Below are 17,241 nucleotides of genomic sequence, written 5' to 3'. Positions count from 1 at the left end.
ATTGATCTTAGAGATTATTTGACTCCCTACCGTAATGGATGGAGCTTTCGCTCACTTTGTTACCTTACACTCTTCCCCCTCCCTCTTCCTGTCATGGTTTTATCAATATTGTCATTCCTCTCATAGCATCTTGATAACTTAAAATAATCCCCAGCCACCTTTAATTCCTGTTTCATCCACGCAATGAGGCTGTTGACACCAGGGCCCTTTTCTCCCCCTGCTTCCTCTTCCAACTGATCTCCGGTTCTAAGGTAGGGATTGAATGGCACATCACTTCATTCTTAACATTTAAAAATGTAATAACCTATATTTATGAATGTCTCTTGAGTCTCTCAGTACTGTCCAATAGAACTCCTGCAATGGTGGAAATACTCTGTAACTTAGTTGTTTTGATTCAGCAGCCCCTGGCCATGTGTGGCTCATGAAACGTGGCTAGTACAAACAACAAAGCTGAATTTTTAACTGTATTTTATTTGAAATCATTTACGTTTTTGTTAAGTTTATTTATTTATTTTGAGATAGAAAGAAAGTGTGAGGAGGAGAGGGGCAGAGAGAGAGGGAGAGAGAGAAAATCCCAAGCAGGCTCTGCATTGTCAGCACAGAGCCTGACGAGGGGCTCAGACCCATGAACTGTGAGATCATGACCTGAGCCGAAATCAAGAGTTGGACATGCAACCGACTGAGCCATCCAGGTGCCCCAAACTCGTTTAAATTTAAACAGCCACAGGTAGCTGTTGGATAACACAGGGTCAGAGCAAGCTTAATATAACATATGAAATGTATAAGAAATTTCATATAAGAAATGTAACTACTCAGAACAGCCTGCTTTTTTTCAGCAGGAATAATAATGGCAGACACACAATTCTTATTTACTATGCCCTGGGAACTGATCTGCCAACTCAGTTGAAAACCCAACAACTCTATGAAAAGTAATAGTACCCCCATTTTATAGATGAGGGATTCAAGGCATGGAAAAGTCAAGGAACTTGTCTAATAAGGAGTAGAGGTAGAATTTGCCTCCATGTTCCAACTCCAAAATCTATGCTTTCAACCACTTCCCTATACTGCCTCTGCTCTGCTTTAGAAACGCCCATATCTCTTCCCAGCTGTCTCCAATCAGCAGATCAATGATGTGGTCGCAGCTTCTCCCACATCACTAGCCTGAACAGAGCTTATCATGGGGCCATATGCATTTAGATGTCAACCCTTCATTGCACTTCTTTCTGCCGCAACAAAGAGAAGCTGAGGAAGGATACGGGCAAATGTAGGAGGCAGGGCAAGTTCGCAGAGGGCTTACCACAGAAAGGTTGTTCCTTTGGGCTGTTCATTCCAACAATGGCGGTATAGCAGCTAGCATACCGTGAGGGTTTGCTGCATCTTTTTATTGTGCCTCTTTATGTGTATTATCTTTGTGAATCCTACCCCCAGCCCAAAGAGATGCAGATGAAGACAGCTGAAAGTAGAGGGTGCTGGGAATAGTATGTTGGATGAAAAGCACAGAAAACAGTGTCTGGCACAGGTGCTACCTATGGTAATCCTTTTATCTCTTCACCAAGTCTACCCACTGGGCCAGGCTATATTCTCTGGTACCTGTGTGGATGGTCTTTATTTATCTCAAGTGCTTTTTCTTTTCCCTGGTGCTATATTTTTCCTGGAGCCTCATGTCCAGAGCTCTTATTAATATGACAATATTAATAAACCTCTTGTTTTAGTACTAGAGTATTTATAACTTTTTCAAGGTGTGGGAAGTACTTCTATTTCACATTCTTCCTAGAACCAACCTGCCTCGTACACCATCTGAGAGACATATTTTTGTAATTCTAGAAGGAATCAAGAGAAAATGCTCAGCCTGGTACCCTATTATACTAAGGACCCAAGGCTAGGCAAGTAGCTGAGAGCAATCAACTAGTTAATGGTCAAATTAAGATTAGACATTTGCATTTTGTTATTCTTTTTCTGCCTTCACTCTATAATCTCTCATGTAAGCATGTGCTAGTCCAGAGATCTGAAAACTTCTGTAAAGGACAAAATAGTAAATATTTTTTACTTTACAAGCCACATGGTCTCTGTCACAGCTACTCAACCTCTGCCCCTATAGCATGAAAGCTATCAACAAGATATAAATGAGTGGGTGTGGCTGTGTTCCAATAAAACTTTATTTACAGACATGAAATGTCAATTTCCTGTAAGTTTCACATTTCAGAAACTATTATTCTTCTTTGGGTTTTCGTTCAACCACTGAAAAATGTGAAAACCATTCTTAACTCATGGGCCGCAAAAAACAAGCATCAAGCTAGATTTAGCCCACAGGCCATAGTTTGCCAACTTTAGTCTCTAAGCTGTGGATAGGAACACAGTTGGCACAGTCTACTCCCAGCTTACCACAAGTGAATAATAATAATTACCACTAGTAATAACAATAGCTAATGATTATTGAGCTCTCACTGTATACCAGGCACTGTTAACTTGACATGATGTTAACATATTCCACCTCAGAGGAACCCTCTGAAGACCATAAATGTTATCCTCATTTTGCAGATGAGATTATGGAGGCCATAGAAAGTTGAACAATTTTTCCCAAGGTCATTTAACTAACTAGTGATGGAGCATAATCAAACCAATCTATAGGACCCAAAGCCTCTACACATTCCACAAAGTAGGCTCTCCTTTTCCCAAACCCCAGGTGGTCAGTAGGTAAGAAGTGGTTTTGGAATAATACATCCTTTTCAGAACATCAACAACTTGATACAGTGGAAGGACTCTGAACTTTATGACCAGATTTGGGCTTGAACTCTAGTTCCACCGGTTATTGCTTCACCTCTTGAGAATTCCCTAACTTTGTGGAACTTCAGCATCCTTCTACTGAGCAGAGATGGTGAGATGAGCCTTCCTGGCTCTACAGTGATGACTGAGCTAAGTATTCATAAGATGCCTAGTACAGTACTCCATATATATGTGCTCAATAACTATCAATAAGTATCAGGTAAAAATCAGGTTAGTCATTAGTGTTTTTATAGCCAGGAGAGCCAGAAATACCCAAATCCTGTCCTAAACCATCAGGGACCACCCCACATCATCCTCCAGGGAAATACGTGCAATGGATAAAGGTAGGGGAACGTGAGATAAAAGACCACCTTATTAAGTTGTGGTTTTCTACTGCTGCATAACAAACCATAGCAGAATTCGTGGCTTAAAACACTCATTTTCTTTTGCTCACAACTTTGTGGATTAGGAATCGGGGAAGAGCTCAACTAGGTGATTCTGGTTCCTGTGGCTTTGACTGAGGTCACTTGTTGGGCTGCATTCAGCAGGTGGCTACATTGGGCTGGGGCTAGATAGCTGATAATTTGATGTGTCTTCCTATGGCTTCTTTCTATCTATATGGGGTCTCATCCTGCCAATCTTTTCCAAATGGCTTGGGCTTCTTGCAGCATGGTGGTGTCCAGGGCATCACACAGTGGCAGCTGACTTTCAAGAGTAAGGCGGTAAAAGCTGCCAGCCCTTTCCAGGACTTGGCTTGAAACTGGCATGGTGTCAGCCCCATCATGTTCTGTTGGTCTGAGCAGTCAAGGCCAAGCCAGCCCAGACTCAAGGGGGTGGAGGAATAGACTCCACTTCCAATGACAGAATGGCATGTCCCTACAGGGAGCAAAATAAGTGAGGGCAAGCTTCTTTGAGAACAAGCAACCACATTGTGAACTGGGCTTTGGGTCCCTATTCCGATACGGAGAACTCCATACAGAGTCTCTCTCGCATCTGAGGATGTCTTTCAAAGAGGAAGAAATAGAATCAGAAAGAAGGTCTAGGCACAGGACCAGCAGCGAAGAGAAGTAAGGCAGCCAGGCCTCTTACGGCAACGTAGGTCACACCCTCTCACCTGAAGCACTTAATTGAAGCTTGCACATATGTCCTAGGTAGGAAACATACCTTGGCCAGTACCCTGGAACCTGACCAATCAAATCAGCCCCTTTGGATGTGGAAGGAAAAGAGAGTCTAAAAATAATAGCCAACATTTGTTGAACACACACTACATGCCAAGCACTGTGCAAAGGTTTTTACATACATTAATCCATTGCATCCTTAACAGGTACTAAACAAATCTATACAAATCAAATGTTTAGACTAGTGCCCTGCACATGTTAAATGCTTTTAAAATCTCTTTGTTTATTAATAATTCATCCAACCACACCATCAGGAGGTACTATCGCTATTCCTATATTCTAACGGGGAAGCTGGTGCTTAAAGAAGTTAATTACCTGGTCCACAACTGGCAGTGAACAGAACTAGATGCCAGTCTCTGTGTTGGACTCATGCCCCCTCACTCCTCACTCCTGCACGGACTGCCCTGCTAGGCAGGAACAAAAGACCTTTCAGCTCTTTGCGCAGAGCCATCAAATGCCAGTTCCTTTTGAATTGATAGCATTTGCCTACACTTTTCTTCAGTGTCCTTTAAGACAGTCATAACTTGGGGAGCCTGGGTGGCTCCGTCGGTTGGGTGCCAGACTTCGGCTTAGGTCATGATCTCACAGATCATGGGTTCAAGCCCTACGTCGGGCTCTGTGCTGACAGCTCAGAGCCTGGATCCTGCTTCAGATTCTGTGTGTGTGTCTCTCTCTCTTTCTGCCTCTCCCCCACTCGCACTCTCAATCTCTCTCTCTCTCTCTCTCTCTCTCTCATAAATGAATAAATGTAATAAAAGTTTTTTCTAAAAAAAGATAGTTGTAACTTAAACACCAACTGCAGGAAAATCCTAGAAACCTCTCTTCTGGGTTCTAAGTACAGAGGGCCATACCCAGAAGTTCATGCATTCAACACATTTTTATCAATCCCCTACCATATATCAGGCAGTATAGGTACTGAAGAGAATGAGAGAGAGAGAGAGGTCCTTGCTTTCCATAGACATGACAATGCAGAGAGATGATAAATTTCAACCCAAGAGACATTATTATTTTCTGGATGGGGGTGGCACTACGTAATATTTTTACATACTAAAAACATACATACAAACAAAAGTAGTAATAAAATCCAGATCTTTAATGATCGCCTGGGTTAGAGAAATGGAGAAAGGTACAAAATGGCAAAATTTTCTTCACAGCAGTAATCTCAAAAGCCAAACGTTGAAGTAAATGTTGCCAGTCCCTCGAAGCAGCGGTGTGGTTGGCGGTTTCTAGGCAAAGGCAGAGAAATCAGCTCGGAGCTCTCCTGAAGTCAGACGAGCCGGGGTAGCGTCACCTCATGCAGAGAATCAATCATTTCCTTGGTGGGTGTTTTCTTAAGAGACCATGGGGAGAAAGGAGAGCTCAGGCAGTCACTAATGCAGTGGTATCTGTTCAGAGTTCTTTTTTCTTCCATCTTTGAGTCTCACCCACCAGATTTCTGTTTGCAAAAAGGGCCTAATCCACTTTTTTTTTTGTCTGTGCATTGATTTAATAGTATCAAACCCTGAGGTCCTCGTGGTCTGCACCTGGGTTGCTTTTTCCCCTAATGAACCAAGAGAAGTGGTTTAAGCCCCCACGGTGCTCCCTATCAAAGCCACACAGTGATTAACTCAGGTCCCCTTATTAGGACCGGGCAGAAGAAAATCCCTTAGTCATCAGCATTGTGAAAATCCCAGGATGGTGAATGTTCAATGAAAAGATTACCTTGGGCACCTGAAAAATAATGGAAGAGCTCAATAGAGAAACCATTAAGCCTGTCTACACACGCTAAGTCAGGTGGAGGGTCGAGGTAATTAGCTGGGACCTTCAGGCCAGGGAAACCGTTTTGGACCTTCTGTCCTGACTGACTCAGTGTAGATAATTATTCAAATCCCTCATTCATTTTTCCCAGAGAAGCATTGTAGGTTGTGTCTACACCCACACGCACACAAAACAAGACTTAAATATGACTGGTCAGTGAACGTGGTTTGATATTTGTTTGTTTTTTACTGCATAATAGGCAGCTGAGGAGATGGGAGGTCTAAAGCTTTAACTTCTTAGCTGTGTGACTTTAAGCCAAGCTCATCCGTCTTAGCCTTGGTTTCTTCAGCTGTAAAATGGAATAATTAATAGGACCCCTCGAAATGTTGTTGTGAGGATTCAGTGTAACAAAGGTGGTATTCCTGACTCATTGCCTGGCCAGTCGTAAGCACTCTGAAACATTACTTATAGTTACTAGTCGTTGGACGGGCATGACTCATTCTGTGTTTGGAGAGATTGTGCATTTAGACATCATGTAAGAAAGCGGCCAGGAATCATGGAGCAAATGCCTTCGTCTATAGCCCCTGACGTGATGCCTTGTACACAGTAAGTGTCCCTTGCTTCAGGGACATGAGACCATGAACGGTCGTTCACTGACAGCTTGTCTCCCTCCTGTCATCCCTGGTCTCCCTCAACCTCTCTTACCTTGTGTCTCTTTTTCTGACCTCCTGTCCCAGAACTGGGAAAGTCTATCTGGATGCCCAGGGGCAGTGGGGCTAGAGAAGACGAATTCTTTGTACCATCTGACCATCAGGATTTCAGGAAATGAGATCTGGCTGAAATCACAGTTCTTGCCTCTCCCTTGAGGGCAGTTGAGTGCCTGCTTAGAAAAGGTGCCAGACCCGGTCTGTGGAGCAAATCCCTTTCCTGTTCCCTCATCTCCTGCACCCCAGAGCACACAGCCCGGTCCCGGAGAGCAGTAGGCATATGTTATTGAATGTAACTGAGTGCCCTGGCCTGGGAAACTGCCCTCTTACTTGTGCATCAACTCAACCATCCTGAGTTAGGGAACAGGTCTTTGCTGTGTCCCTCAAGGTTTGCTCTAGGACATAGGATGTTCATTAAATTGGCAGAAAGTACACGAGATTGAGAGGCAGCCCAGATACCTGCTGGTAACCTGGGGAGTATCCAGCATCCTTTTATTTTTTAATTTTTTTTCATGTTTATTCATTTTTGTTTAAAAATTTTTTTAACATTTATTCATTTTGGAGAGACAGAGAGAGACAGAGCGTGAGCAAGGGAGGGGCAGAGAGAGAGGGAGACACAGAATCCGAAGCAGACTTCAGGCTCTGAGCTGTCAGCACAGAGCCCAACGCGGGGCTCAAACTCACGTACTGTGAGATCATGACCTGAGCCGAAGTCAGACACTCAACCACCTAGACCACCCAGGTGCCCCTCCAGCATCGTTTTTATGGCAAGATATTGTCCATGGGCTAGAGGTGAGGGATGAAACTGTCACCACTATCACGAGTACAAGGAGCACTTCATCGACACCAATAAGCCTGTATTTTCAGTAACCACTATGAAAAGTTACCTTCAGTAGCTTCTACCCTGTGCCAGCACTGTTCTACACACTTAGATGGATTGTTTCATTCAATCTTTACGGTTTTCCTTAGAGTAGTATTAGGAGCTCCCATTTTCAGAGAAGGCTCAGAGACGTTTAATAACTTGCCCAAAGCTACCAGGCTAGAAAATGGCAAAGCCAAACTTCTGAGCTCACCAATCCTGAGTTCATCCTCTTAGCCACTTCACTAGGAAGATTTCTTTTAAAGTTAAATAAAAAAACAAAAGGGCAGGGCGCCTGGGTGGCTCAATCAGTTAAGCGTCAAACTCTTGATTTCAGCTCAGGTTATGATCTAACAATTTGTGAGTTTGAGCCCCACGGTAGGCTCTGTGCTGACAGCTCAGAGCCTGCTTGGGATAAACTCCCTCTCTCTCTGCTCACTCTCTCTCTCCCTCTCTCAAAATATATAAACTTAAAAAAAATTTAAAGTTAAAAAATAAAAAAAATGCACACACACCCATACACACACCCATACACTTTTTAGAACCACTGATGGGAAAACCTATGTAATGACAAAATTCCATAAAATAGGTAGTACTTTTAAAGAAACGTGTGTTTTATTCATTAAAATAGTATCTACATATAATGGGAAAGTGTCTTGTGTACATTGTAAGGCCTGTTGTTTATTTAATCTAAAGGTGGCGTCTGGTGTGCACTTGGATTTTTCTGACCCTTGGCAGTATTCTGACGCCTTCATGGGTTGGGAGGATCTGGTCCTTCCTCTCAGAATATAGCTGGCAAAACACAGTCTACAGATACTGAAAATAAATGTGATGTTTAAAGCCAGCGCCGTTGACGATGGGCAGAAGTGGGTTCAGGAACCAGAGCTCTGATCCTAGCTTTGCCAATTTATTCCCTCTGCTATACCTCAACGTCTACTATAAAAAGGGAGAACTGATGAAAGCCTCCTACCTCTTAAGGAGACTAGAGTCAGAATAGGAAGCAGCCTTGAGGTAACCTGTCACAAGAGGAAGGTTTATATCCAGAGCACCCTAGGTAGCTCTGCTTGCCCTGTTCAACCATCAGAGGCAACCAGTGCCTGGATGGACTGGGAGCGCTGTTTGAACCTTCTCTGGGGGCCCTTCATTCTACTCATCCATCCTGATTGCATGCTCTCAAACTACCATGAAAAAGCTGTCTTTCTACATGGAAGCTCCTTAATTAATGCCACAGTAGCACTCCCTTTCTAGGCAAGATGCTCTGCTGTCAGAAGAAGCAGAAGGCTTCCTGTATAGAAGGCTCTCCTATATCCTCATCGTCAACCTCCTTCTCAAAGTCCAGTGGCCAGGACCAAAAATGGTACACCACTTGTGTCTCAATAATAATCGGACCGCAGTGTACTCTGAGCTGTTTTTTCCTATCCCTATGGGATGGATGAAAGATCTGCAAGACAAGGTATAAGTCAGCAGTTTTCTGATAAAAAAACTGAAAGCTGGTGTATGTAGGAGAGCGGACGGTTTTCATTCATGACATACAGCGTGCCTTATCTTCCCAAACTGCCTTGAAAGGAATGGAATTTGACTGGTGTCATTCTCGGGAGGGAAACTGCATGTTAGTGGTAAATGGAGAGTAGGCGTATTTAAAGGTTGATCATTTCAGCTGTAGCAAAACTCTTACCAACTGCCAAGCACTGACTCCACAGAGCAAAGGAGGCAGTTTCCAGCTGAGAAGAAGTATTTTGCCAGCACCTGCCCCAAAAACTGATGCTTGAATCCCTCAGACATTTCTACCATGGGTGAGGAGACGGGGAGTCCCAAAGGGAAAATTGGAGTTCAGGAGACCACGTGTGAGTCCTGCTTTCTCTGCCTTCTGGCCTAGACCATGAGAAAATACATTCTTAAATTCTGTGGGACTTAGTGCTCTCAATTGTAAACAGAGATGCTTCCTAGCCCCCATTTTGCAGGATGGCTGAAAGAAGAAACTGTCCATGAGTGTGCTTTGCCAAGTGAAAAACATCGGATACATGTTAGATACTGTAGGTGAGGGAGACGTGAAAGAAAGGAGAACTAACTTCTTGCCCAAACTAAATTCTGCATCCAGAATGGACGGGAGAGATTTTGTGTTGGGGATCATTTAGTAGAATTGTTAATTGTGTAAAATCTGGAAAGCTTTCCTGATATCCCTTTTAAAAATTTTAATGTTTATTCTTGAGAGAGAGACAGACAGACAGACAGAGCATGAGCATGAGAGGGGGAAGAGGCAGAGAGAAACTGAGAATTGAAGCAGACTCCAGGCTCTGAGCTGTCAGCACAGAGCCCGACACAGGGCTCGAACTCATGAACTGTGAGATCATGACCTGAGCCAAGGTCAGATGCCTAACAGACTGAGCCACCCAGGTGCGCCCCTCCCAAGATCCCTTTAATGGCCCCAAATGGCCATTTTTTTATTTCACCCACCAGCCTTTGCAGGAAATGAGCTTTCAGAATGTTGACTTTCAGAGTGACTCATGCAATGGCTTCTCAATCTGGCCATTCCTCTGCTTATTCCTGAACCATCCTGAAGCCATCACTGGTCACTTATTTTCTCTACTTCCTTCCTTCTGCACATTTTCCCTGAGCGCCCTTTCTAAGCCAGGTACCAAGTGAGTCACTAGGCAGACAGCTGTGAGCAAGACATGACATTTTGTGGGAGACAGACATTGCACAAAATTACTGAATTACAGTTGCAGTCCACACTGCAAAGAAAAAGTGCAGGGTTTTAGGAGCCTCCTGCAAACGAATCTAGGAATTACTTTGGGTGTTGGTACTGATTCTGGGTCTTCAGATGCATTGCCCTCTCAAGAATTAACTAATCGATGTGTGTGGTCAGCCCTTTAAAGTTTATGAAGCACTTTCTCATTCGTTTTTTCACTGGGTCAGGCTTTCAGCCCTGCGAAGTACATGGAATCATCATCCAGTTCTAGAAACCAAGTCTGTGGGACTTGACATGACTCGGGGTCAACTAATTCTGCCACTTTCAGAATTGTTTCCTCTTAATCCTTGGCTCTTGCCAACCCACCCTTTTGGTTCATTGGCTTCTCTCCCTTGGGAGTTGGTATTTTGAAAAGGAGTTTTGAGAAAAGAGCAATAGAGGAAAATAGGGGAAATGACACTTCCCTGGGAGACATGTGGGTAGAAGCTGTGATTCCGGATATTTGTCTCAGCGAAGTGGCAAGAGGAAGCCTGCCTGTGATGTGAAAGATGTCCTAACTGCTGTGTGTGCATCAGGATTCATAGTTTCCGATAAAACTCAAAACCTTCTCTGACCCCAAATATAGCCCCCGTGGTCTCACCTGTGCTTGGAGGAACAAGACCCGAGTCGAAATACATAGAGTATCACACATCCTCCCATAGGCTTTATTCCTCTAACCCAGTCAGTCTTGACTTCCCACACCAGGCAGAACCCACTTATGAATAGAGCTCATGAGCTGGTCATCTTTCCTGCCATTTGTTCCATGCCTGCTACATTCCAGAACTTTGTGTCCATTCGCCTTTACTTCACCCAGCTGAAGTATCTATTAGTATCTCTGCATTTGGCTGATGAGGCATCTGAGGCTCAGAGAGATGAAGTAACTTGCCTAAGGTTACACAGTTTGTAAGTCATAGAGCTAGGATTTGAACCCAGACCTGACTCCAAATTCCATGCTCTCAAACACTGTCCCAAACTGTCTTCCCGAAAAGTGAAAATAAATTCCAAAACCAAGTCCCGCACTTCCCATCTGGAATTTTTAGTATTTAAAACCAGGAAACACAACAGCAGCCTTGGGACAGGCTTTGAAAGGTTCTGGTAATCTCTCAACCCCACCCCCCAGACACCTGTCACCCTCTGGGTTAAGGATGCTCACCCACCACACCTCTTGAGGACCCTTAACTGGAACTCAAGGATTCCATTAGGACAAACCTGTGGCCAAAGGACAAAAAGATCCAAAACACAAAAACAGCAGCCTTAGTTGCTTTTCTAGACTAGCAAGCAAGCCCTCCACTAATCAATCAGTTTTTGGTTAATTACTTTTCTCCTTTTTAAAGGGACAGAGGAACATGCAAAATTCCCACACTAGCCACTAGATACGAGTCAGTAAATATTTGCTTGTCTTTTCTTTTGTCTTTGCTTTTTCCTTCCTTTCCTTTCCTTTTTCTTTTCTTTTTTTTTTCTTTTCTTTCCTTACTTCCCTTTCCTTTCCTTTCCTTACTTCCTTTCATCTCTTTTTTGCCTCCCTTCCTTCCCTCTTTCTCTTTCCCTCTCTTTTTTCTCTCTTTCTCTCCAAAACAGTAGCTACAGCTTGGGAAAAAGAATAGCCATCACATTTTATTTTTTAGTACCTTTCTGTGTTTCCTGATCAGCACCATGTGCCAGTGTATTGTGTTAACTGGTGGTGACACAGCACTGAGCTGTGGACAATGAAGCATGAACACTCACCTCACTTCTGCCCTCTTCTTTCCTCCTTAGGTGAAGGCAGCTTCCAAATATGTGGATGTACCTGTGAGTATTCGGAAATTGCTTTTGTGGGTTTGGTTTCGTTGTTGTTTTTGGGGGTTTTCTGGGTTTTTTGCTTTCATGGGAAACTTAATGATGCTGTTTTCATTAGTGCTGTGAAACTGCATATTCTTGACTTGAATCACGAGAAAGAGAGAAGCCAAGAGTATTTTTCATGGTCAAACTTTTTGTTTTTTAGCTGAGAAGAGGGTATAGTTTCTTTCATCCAGAAGAAAGCTCCTGCTTGAGACTAAACCCAGTAGCCTTTCAATTCATTTTCCTGGGTTTTCTGGTTCAGTTGATTCTGTATCGGCCTGCTTTCCTCCCCTCCCACGTGCACACCTTGGGAGTCGCCGTGAGCTAGAAATTTGCACAAAGGTGCCAATGTTTTTTTAAAACAAATAAATTCTGAATTTGTTCATTTTGGGGTCAATTCTGCAGTTGTTTCAAGGAAACCTTACAAAACTGCTTCTAATTAGTGCAGACCTCATTAATGAAGAGAGCTCTCAAAGTTCACAGATAAAGCACTTGTGGTTGCCCAAAATTTACATTTAAATTGAGGTTAAGTAGTGCACATGAATGCTGGAGTGTGGGATTACCTGTGATAACTCAGGATACATTTATAGACAGACTTTGCCCAGCCTATTAGCAAAATAAAATTGGAGAGATTTAAATATATTCCAATAAAGGGGAAAAGAAAATGATTCTGTTTCTCCATTTCTAACAAAAGAGTGTGAGTCTATTATAAAATATTAAATTTAGAGGGATTATCTCAACAGCCACCAAGGGTCTTGTACTGAACGTTTCTCATTCTGAACGTGGTTAAGTACCCACCTTGTTCAAATACTTATTTGTTAAAATTTGTTTTTTTCTAAAAGGATTTATATTAACATTTAAATTCATTTCCCCAGGAAGCTAAGTGTGTAATCGTTTCTTGGCTTATTTCTCAAAGGATGGCAAAATGGAAAATTGGAGTGAATTTAGCATTAGCATACATTTTGTTTGTTTAATGAGAGAATGTACAATCAATAATTATGCTTTGAATTTATATAATACTTCTCATCGAGGGACCTCAGACTCCTTCCCGTAGATAGTCTTTATAATGGAGAAGAGAAAAAGCTCACGCGTAACTACAGCCAGGAGAGGCGTTAAGTAATTTATTTTCCCAAGCCCCGAAGTATAAACTTTCAGTTCACAGGGAGCAAACTACTCAAATTGTCTGGGCCTATTTCACCATCCTTAAAAGAGAGGTAATAATACCCAAGTCACAGGTTTGCTGTGCAGATGAAATGACACACAGATATGGGACTCTGCACTGGACCTGGCACTCCCTAGACATTTCAGCAGCAGGAGCAGAGCCCACGGGCAGGGGGACAAGAGGGTGTTCACACTATATTGCACGGGGCGGGGCAGAGAGAGAGGTTGAATTTGCTGACCACAGACTTGACCTGCCCGAGTCTGCAGCAGTAATAGAAATTGAAATTCTAGGCTCCCCGCCCAAAGATCTGGTGTCTATAGGCCTGGAAGTCGAGGGGAGCTCTCGCCAGCCCCAGAGGTTTGAACAGGTGCCCTGCAGGCAAGCTCCAAATACCCAGCGAAAGTTTATCCGGCAGTCATTACTATCAACAGAAGTGATTGGGGAGGCAAATTATCTCGGGGAGGGGGTCAAAAAAGTCAAATATCAGCGATTTCACGTGGTTTCCATCTACTTCCTACAAACCAGGTTTAGATTTATTGTGAAGATAAGGGGGAAAAATGGGCTCTACAGCTATGCAAAAGGGAACAAAAATGAATTAGCCATTTGCACCCTTTAGAGAGACACAAGAAAATGCGGCAGCATGTTCCAGAATTTACCACGGCAAATATAATACCAATATTTGCAATTTACCAATTACAAATATAATAATAATTGCAATTGGAGCCAAGCCTCGTAAAGCATTCCCTGTGTGCTAGGCCCTCTTCTAAGGTAAGCATTCAACATGTCATCGTCAAGATGACCCCCCTTTAAAGCTGAGGAAATTGAGGCACAGAGATGTTAATTTGCTCAGGGTCCCACAGCTGGGAAGTGCCAGAGCTGAGACTGTAACTGGTCCCCTTAACCACTTTGCCATCTGCAACATGATTTTAGTTAGTGCATTGACAAACGTCTTTATTAGGGTAATTGAGTAATTACTTAAGGAGCATTAGAAAAAAATGTGGTTAGCACATCAAACCCATGATTTCGCCAACTATTATGGCTTAGGAAAAAGGTAAACTTTAAAATTAAGTTGATTAACATCTATTTTTTTTATTTTGTTCTCATTAATTCATTTTTGAGAGACAGAGAGAGACAGCATGGATGGGGAGGGGCAGAGAGGGAAACACAGAATCTGAAACAGGCTCCAGGCTCTGAGCTGTCAGTCCAGAGCCTGACCCGGGGCTCGAGCTCATGGACCACAAGATCATGACCTGAGCTGAAGTCAGATGCTTAACTGACTAGGCACTTAGATTAACGTATATTTTTATAGAAAAAAAAATCATAGTGAGATACTGTGTTTTAGTAAATAAACAATTTTATAGAAAATAATAGTACATAATACACAGCCATACTCTCTGTGCATTGTTTACATATGGTAAATTATAGTAATCACTTGCTCCTCAGACCAACCTTATGAGAGGGGAATGGGATCACCCTGCTTCACAGGTGAGGAAATGGAGACCCAGGGAGGTTAAGAGCATGGCCAGCATCCCCTGCTTGGAAATCAGAGCGTGAGGAAAGTTTAGGTGCCAGCAGTCTGACTGTGGAAAGCCTGCTAGCACTGCCTTCCAGGAGTCAACTGTGTGCATTTTTTCCAACTCTGCCTTCAGTCTGGGCACATTGGTCACCCAAACTCAGCCCGGGAGGGGATATTTACACCGTGGAAACGGGCAGCCGCTATAAATCAAGGTTTGTTGTTTTATTTTGTTGTTTTTTTATGTCTTCTGAGGTTTTTATTTGTTTTTGTGTTTTTCCCTATCTTCTGTTTTGAAGAGCCACACATTGGGTACGATCACCTATTAAATCACGTGTCCTCACCCCAGAATGTGCAGCGTTAATGCTTGGCAATGTTTTGGGGAGTTGTCTTTTGTTTTTTTAAAGTAGAGACTTCCAGCGCCTTGTGTCCAAAGATTCTGCTATAATAGTTGGGGGGAAGATGGGGTGTGGGGCCTGGAAATCTCTTTCCAAAGAGCTGATCTGATAGCAAGTTCGGGAACCAGTGGACTGAATCAGTGAGTCTGGACCTTGGCTACATATTGGAGACACCTGGGGAGCCTTTGCAAGTATTAGCGCCAGGTTGCTTGCCAAATTAAAACAATTTCTGGAGTGTGGGGTCTTGGCGTTAGTATTGCTCAAAGCTCCCCAGGTCCTCTCATTTGCAGCCAGGTTTAAGAACCATGGATAAAATCATCTTCCGAGTTGTTTCTGGCTCCGAAGTCTCCGAGTTCATCTGTGTTGCCCTGTGAGGGTTTTGGCACACGGTTTATTGGTTTAGTTCCTTGTGGGGACTAGTAGTCAGTTACATTAGAGATTGGTCTCTTAATTATCCGCACTAATGGGGAGAAGTGGCTGCTACCAGTCATTCAAAACACCGTGTAATCCCCACAGCCTATCTCTTTGTCTTCGATGTGGTATTTGACCCTTCTGTATATACATAACAGATTTGCATTTCTAATTAGGGCTTGCTTAGGTAACTGAAAATTTGAATTTGTTTTCAAGCCCAGAAGTACCTGGTAGGGGCAAGCTGTGATTAAGACGTCCTATTTTTCCTAAGGATAATGATATCTTCCACACGTGGAGAGAGTTAACTCTACAGAGATTATTGGTTCTATACATTTGCTAAAATCTACATCCTCGGGCTGTCCAAGCCACATTTGAAATAAACAATGTACGATACTATACACCATCCCCTGAAGCTTAGAAAGCACTGTGTTTAGAAAGCACTATGGTACAGGAGCACCTGGGTGGCTCCGTCAGTTAAGTGGCCAACTTTGGTTTAGAGCATGATCTCACAGTGTGTGGGTTTGAGCTCCTCATCGGGCTCTGTGCTGACAGCTCAGAGCCTGGAGCCTGCTTCCGATTCTGTCTCCCTTCCTCTCTGCCCCTCCCCTACTTGTGCTCTGTCTCTGTCTCTCAAAGGTGAATAAATGTTAAAAAAGAAAAAAAAGAAAGCGATATGGTATGAAGCCTAATTTATCTAATAGCATCAGTCATTTAGCCAAGAATATTTTCCATGTACAACTTGCAAGTTAGCTTGTCTGTGTGTGAACAGTCTTTATTTTAACCATTTTGGTTGGAAATCTACCTAGACTTCATTACACATCCTTCTCTGTCTATGTAAACAAAAAACTGTACTTCAGTCCTCCCTCAATGACAAAGGGTCACCACGGTGACTGTCTTTCCTCAGTAGCTACGTAGTGACCTGCCACCACCGGGCCCCCAGAGGCATAGAGGCAGCTTGCCTCTGCCTTTGATAGTCCCAGAGCCCAGTGGTTGGTGAGTGACCTGTCTGATGCTGCAGTTTGCTAAGGGCGTCAGGAAAAGTGTTGACCCTCTGTTATCAGCACGCCTGTTTCAAACAGTTACCCCTTCCCGGTCCGCTGAAGGAGGGGAGACAAGCTTGTTGGCTTTGGATGGAAAGCTAGTGAGAAAAGAAGGCTGTGAGTGGAGGCCTGGGGACTCTCTCACAAGGAAACCGTATGCGTTGGCACACAGAAACGTTGTCCTCTTTATTTTCATGTTGGTTTCTCTCAGGCCTCTTTTTTCTTCTTGGTTCCAAAGTAGTTTGCAAAGGTAGGTAAGGCTGTGAAGCGATACAGTACCGTGGGGCGGGGTGGGGGGACAGAATCATAGTCGTTCATGTTTGTATGGCAATTTATGGCTTTTATGGTATCTTGACCTACATTATTGTCACTGACTGTAACAACCTTGAAGGTAAGTAGGAGAGGTATTATTAGTCCCATTTTACAGATGATATAACTAAGACCCAGAGAAATTTAAATGATGTTCACAGGCTCCAGTTAGTGGGGGATATAATAAAAATCCATGTAGTGTGACTGAAGAGCTTAAGAGAAAAGAGGAGGGAGAAGGGCTTATTCATTCATGGGGTTGTTCATTCAGCAAATATTTACTGAGTACCTACTGTGTGCCAGGCATCATTCTGTGTGCTAAGGATAGGAAAGAAAAGAGACCAAATAAAGCCCCTATATTGGGGGAGTTATGTTCTAGTGCGAGAAGACTGACGAAAAAAGCAAATAAGCAGATATGTAGTAGAATGTCAGATATTGGCACACGTGATAAAGAAAAAGAAGGGTCAAAAAGTAGAGAACCATGGAGTTTTTTAACTACCGAGGTGAGATAAACCACCCTGATTTTTTTTATTATCAGAGTTTTTAAAACTTAAATGAAACGCCCCTTGACGACAGCAAATTTGGTGGAGAAAGGAAGGGTGGGTGGAAATAACCATTCTT

The 17,241-nt window shown here is 43.2% G+C and overlaps 1 protein-coding gene across 1 annotated transcript in view; it reads left to right on the top strand.

Annotated features, from left to right (window-relative positions):
- The window catches only part of CADPS (calcium dependent secretion activator), a 467,826-nt gene that overhangs the window by 408,940 nt on the left and 41,645 nt on the right, over positions 1–17,241 (top strand). Inside the window, 1 exon segment of the mRNA XM_029917033.1 lies at positions 11,728–11,760. Within this exon segment, the coding sequence (XP_029772893.1) occupies positions 11,728–11,760 (33 nt within the window).

Source organism: Suricata suricatta, chromosome 12 (assembly GCF_006229205.1).
Source record: "Suricata suricatta isolate VVHF042 chromosome 12, meerkat_22Aug2017_6uvM2_HiC, whole genome shotgun sequence".
NCBI lineage: Eukaryota > Metazoa > Chordata > Mammalia > Carnivora > Herpestidae > Suricata > Suricata suricatta.
The sequence above is the reverse complement of the archived record's forward strand: the minus strand, read 5'-3'. Positions and strand labels throughout refer to the sequence as shown.